We start from the raw sequence: 4,404 nt of genomic DNA on the forward strand, positions 1-4,404 counted from the left end.
ATATTTGACTTTAAGGACGTAAAACATTTTTTTCCAATCCTTTTATGCCTCAAATAATGAATCATCTCATAAGCAATTAAAATGTTATCCGTAATTAATCCAGAAGCTTTTAAGAGATCATTGTTCATAAACCTCTACTTCAGTAGAAGCTTTTTAAGAGATCATTGTTCATAACTGTCGTAAGTCTTCCATTCAATTCATCCAAAAAGTCCATGTCACCTCTCAGGGAAGAGGTAGTGTACAGGTCTTGAAAATACTGCAAAATAAGCCTATCTCTTTCCTTTCCCTCTCTCCAACACCCTTAATCATCCTTGAGCTTGCCAATACGATTCCTCTTTCATCTTTGAGATGCTTTATTGTGCAAAAACCATGTATTCTAATCACCTGATTTCAACCACATAGCCTTAGATCTCTGTCTCTAGAAAATTTCATCTCTCTCAAGCCAGCATTGTAATTCATTACTTGCCTCGTGATGTTCATCCACTCTTAAGCACAATGGATCACTAGTCTGTAACTTTTGCATCTGAGCTCTAGCTTGTTTAATTTTTTGTTTGTACCCTCCCAAGGGATTGTCTGTTCCACATTATCAACTTTCGACCATACACTAAAGTATTTTTCTGCACTTCCTTCATATTTGTGTATCTCGAGTTCTTTTTCCAATATTTTGCAATAACTTTCTCACATTCATCCATGTCCACCCACATTGCTTCAAATCTAAATAGGGTACTGTTTCTTCTTCTATATTTCTCACCCTTCAGGAGCATAATATTAATAATAATACGGTTATTTAAATTTATATTTGTTTATACGAGTCGAGTCGAGTTTTATATAAGGACGATGCTAAGATGCCCTCCAAATATGTCTCCAAAAGTGTCCCTAGAAAAAATACATTAGGGATCACTCTTGGGGGCACATTTGGAGCGCAGCCAAGCATTTTCCTTTATATAATATGTATTGTTTAATAATTAATCATGATTTTAGGATTAAAAAAAATAGTAATATTAGATATAATTATTAAAGTTTTGCTATTTACAATGCGTGTCAACACATCATTTGTTGCAAGACTCATTACAATCATAAAAGATTAAAATACTATACATTTTCATTCAACAATGTGTTTGGTGCGTAGAAAAAATGCTTGCAAATATAATTTTATTTTTAACTTTATAAAACGAATATCTTTTCAAGTATTAAAAGATAAGAAAAACTCAAGTTCCTTATGCAATATGTATTGTGTAATCCTTATGAATATAATACATATATATATATATATATTTATAAAAGTGCAAAGTAAGTTTGTCGAAATGAGTAGCTAACAAATTTAAAATATAATATAAATAATTTATTTTATAAAAACTAAAGTAGTTGAAATTGCTTCACAATAAATAAATTATTTTTATATATAAATTATTAAGTTGATTTGTTTCCATCAATTTAAGCTTTTGAAAGTCACATATTGCATTTAAATAAAACATACCAGGTGAAATAAAACATACCAGGTGAATGTATCTTTGTGAATTGATTTTAAGAAAATGCTAATATGTTGTCTTATTTTGTCAAGTCACTTTGACTGTTTGTGTATTTAATTTTTATATTTAATTTTTTTTATTTAATAATTAAGAAAGTAATTTTTAATGTATTGACATTTTTTTTTATTTTTTAAAAATATTTAAATATGTTAAAAAAATATTAAAAAAAATGAGAAAATTAGAAAATGCCAAAATGGCCTAGCGGTCAAATGGAGAGCGCACTGCTCTAATTTTTATTTTGATGTTTTCCACAATCCCAAAGATGGACAAAAAAATTCTCAGGCCAATGGCTCTCTTCCACATTTAAAAGAAGCTTCTAAAATGGCATGAAACAAACCCAAAACCAAAGCTCTCCTCTATATTCATTCATTCATTATTAAGATAGATTGACCCGAACGTTCTCTTTCGTTCCTTTTGAGCTTCTACTCCCAGAACCAGAAGGTTAAAAAAAAACAGCAGCAAAAGCATACATTTTTCCTTTTTATTACATATTTTTTTTTAAGAAATAAAATAAAGTGGCAGATACAGAAATTGTGGAAGCTCCCCCCCCTAGAGTAATTGGGGCATTCTTATGATAATTCTTGAAAGTGATTGCCTAATGCTAAGCCTATCTGGAGAGTCTTTCTCAGCTTTGGGAAATCTACTGGGAGACATAAAATGTCTAATGAAAGCTTTTACAGAATATCAAGTGCAGCATATATTTGGGAAAGGGGTTTCATTTTGAAAGTTGGAATTATGCTGATCAGGCTACAGTCTTTGGCAGCACAAGCACATAGGTTGGCTAGATATGCATGGAATGCTGAGATCGAACGTCGTTGAAATGTGTTAATGTCCCCCCAATATCTGTTTATGAGGCCATTTGGCTTGATAAGAACAATTTGTAATTGATTTTGATGCAATGAAATTCTGTAAGGCACCAATTCAACACCCCAACAAACAAAAAAGCAAAACAAAAATAATGTACACAACAGTATTCAATAAGCTTATATTAGTAAATTATATAAATAAAATTCTGAAACCTCTCTCTGCTCATTAAATTTTGTATCGGTTGATAGGGTTCGTTGAACCCCACGCTGCCTTTTCACAGTATCTCTCTCCTCAGTGCGTTCCCGTACTGACCTCTTCGAATGTTGTCCCGGCGCTTCTTGTACACCAACCCGGCCACTACTGCCAGCCCTGCCGCCACTATTACTGCCACCAAGATCCCCGCTTTCTTGCCCCTGCTCATCCCGTCGGACGAGCTCTTTTCTTCTTTTCCGCTGCCGGAGCTCTTTTCCGGATTGATGTTGTCAGCTACTGGGCGAGGCTTCGGCGTCGGAGCCTGTGATTTTGGAGTCGGGGAGGAGTCTGGAGGGAGATTTGCTGGAGAAGGCGCCGGGGGAGATAAAGTCGACGGCGGGTTCACCGGAGCTCGAACGTTCGATTCCGGGGCCCGTGGCAGAGGAGATTCGGCGCCAAATGCAGGTGCCGGACTGGGTGAACTATCGGGAGCATGTGCAGGTACAGAGAGTTCCACCAAGGAGAACGCAAAAAGCAAGGAGATACAGAATTTTGGGAGTGCCGCCATTAGAAAGTATAATCTCTGGAATGCGCAAAAGCAGTGGGATCTGAGATGGCTAGAAAAGTAACAATGGTGGAGACTAGAGCAAAGAAAAAGTGTTGAATTGAAGCAGTAGTAGATCTGAAGAGAGCGGGTTAGGGAAGAAGGGACCTCGGGGAGCAGAGAAAAGAACTAGATTGACGGGAATGGCAACGGCAACGGAAGCATGCAGTGCAGTGAGTACAGGGACGACAAAGATATAGAGAGGGAGAGGGAGAGAGAGAGAGGAACGTGAAAGCAGTAAAGGAGACAAGATGGACGACTAGTAGCATTGGTGCCTTGGTGGTCTTAAAACGTTTGTCGTACGGTCTGGAGAGTTAGGCCTTCTTTTTTTTTACAATTCTCCTCAACTATTTCGTCTTATTTTATTTAATTATTATATTTTTTAAATTTTTATAAAATATAAAATAAATAATTTAATTTTTTAAATTTTAAAATAAAAATAATATTAAAAAAATATATTTTAATAATATTTTATTTAAATTTTAATTTCAAATCATCACGTGTCTATACGAAGTCTTAATTGAAACAATTTTAAATAAAAATTAAAAATTAAAATAAATATTATTAAAATATATTTTTTAATATTATTTTTTTTTTAAAACTTAAAAATTTTGAATTTTTTATTATATTTTATATAAAAATTTAAAAATATTATAATTATAAGATCAGTTAATTATCACTATTCAAACCGGTGATGTTTCATTGTGAAAAGGGAGAGGTATCCAGTTCTCACAACGCGGGTTGAAAGTTCCACTTTTTTCAATAAAAAGTTTACGTACAGTTATTTTTGAATATAAAAGAAATAATACAACCAATCATTTTATTAGAATGTATATAAAATATAAAAAAATAACTATATATTTTTTTATTTTTAATTTAAATAGAAAAAGCAAAAGTCACGTCACCAAAATAACTGCACATAGATAAGTGCCAACTGATGAACTTTCTAAATAAATTTATTTAAAATAATTAGATATAAAATGACTACTTTTACATTAAAATAATTTAATATATTAATTCAGTTAATTTAAAAGTTATACTTCTATAACTAAACATTAAAAAAGAATGTTACGGCACAGTAGAATTTTATAAAGTTAAATTTATAAATTAAATTAATTTTATATAATACGTTAAATTTATTTTATAATAAAAATAATTTTATAAGTTGATGTATCATATTCAATCACGTCAATTTATAAAGAGTAATATTAAATACATTTATGAGTTGTGTAAGTGTCGTATACTCATTTTAAAAAGAATGAATCTATTATT

General features: G+C 32.0%; 1 protein-coding gene across 1 annotated transcript; it reads right to left on the minus strand.

Moving 5' to 3' along the window:
- Positions 1–2,553: 2,553 nt before the first annotated feature.
- LOC108990096 (uclacyanin-3-like) lies at positions 2,554–3,383 on the minus strand. Its single transcript, XM_018963945.2, has one exon. The coding sequence runs from the start codon at positions 3,094–3,096 to the stop codon at positions 2,611–2,613; it is 486 nt and encodes a 161-aa protein (XP_018819490.1). The 5' UTR covers positions 3,097–3,383; the 3' UTR covers positions 2,554–2,610.
- Positions 3,384–4,404: the final 1,021 nt, after the last annotated feature.

This window comes from Juglans regia, chromosome 14 (genome assembly GCF_001411555.2).
Source record: "Juglans regia cultivar Chandler chromosome 14, Walnut 2.0, whole genome shotgun sequence".
Lineage (NCBI taxonomy): Eukaryota > Viridiplantae > Streptophyta > Magnoliopsida > Fagales > Juglandaceae > Juglans > Juglans regia.

Coding starts and splice junctions, on each gene's coding strand:
- LOC108990096 (XM_018963945.2), bottom strand. CDS start 3,096: ATGGCGGCACTCCCAAAATTCTGTATCTCCTTGCTTTTTGCGTTCTCC.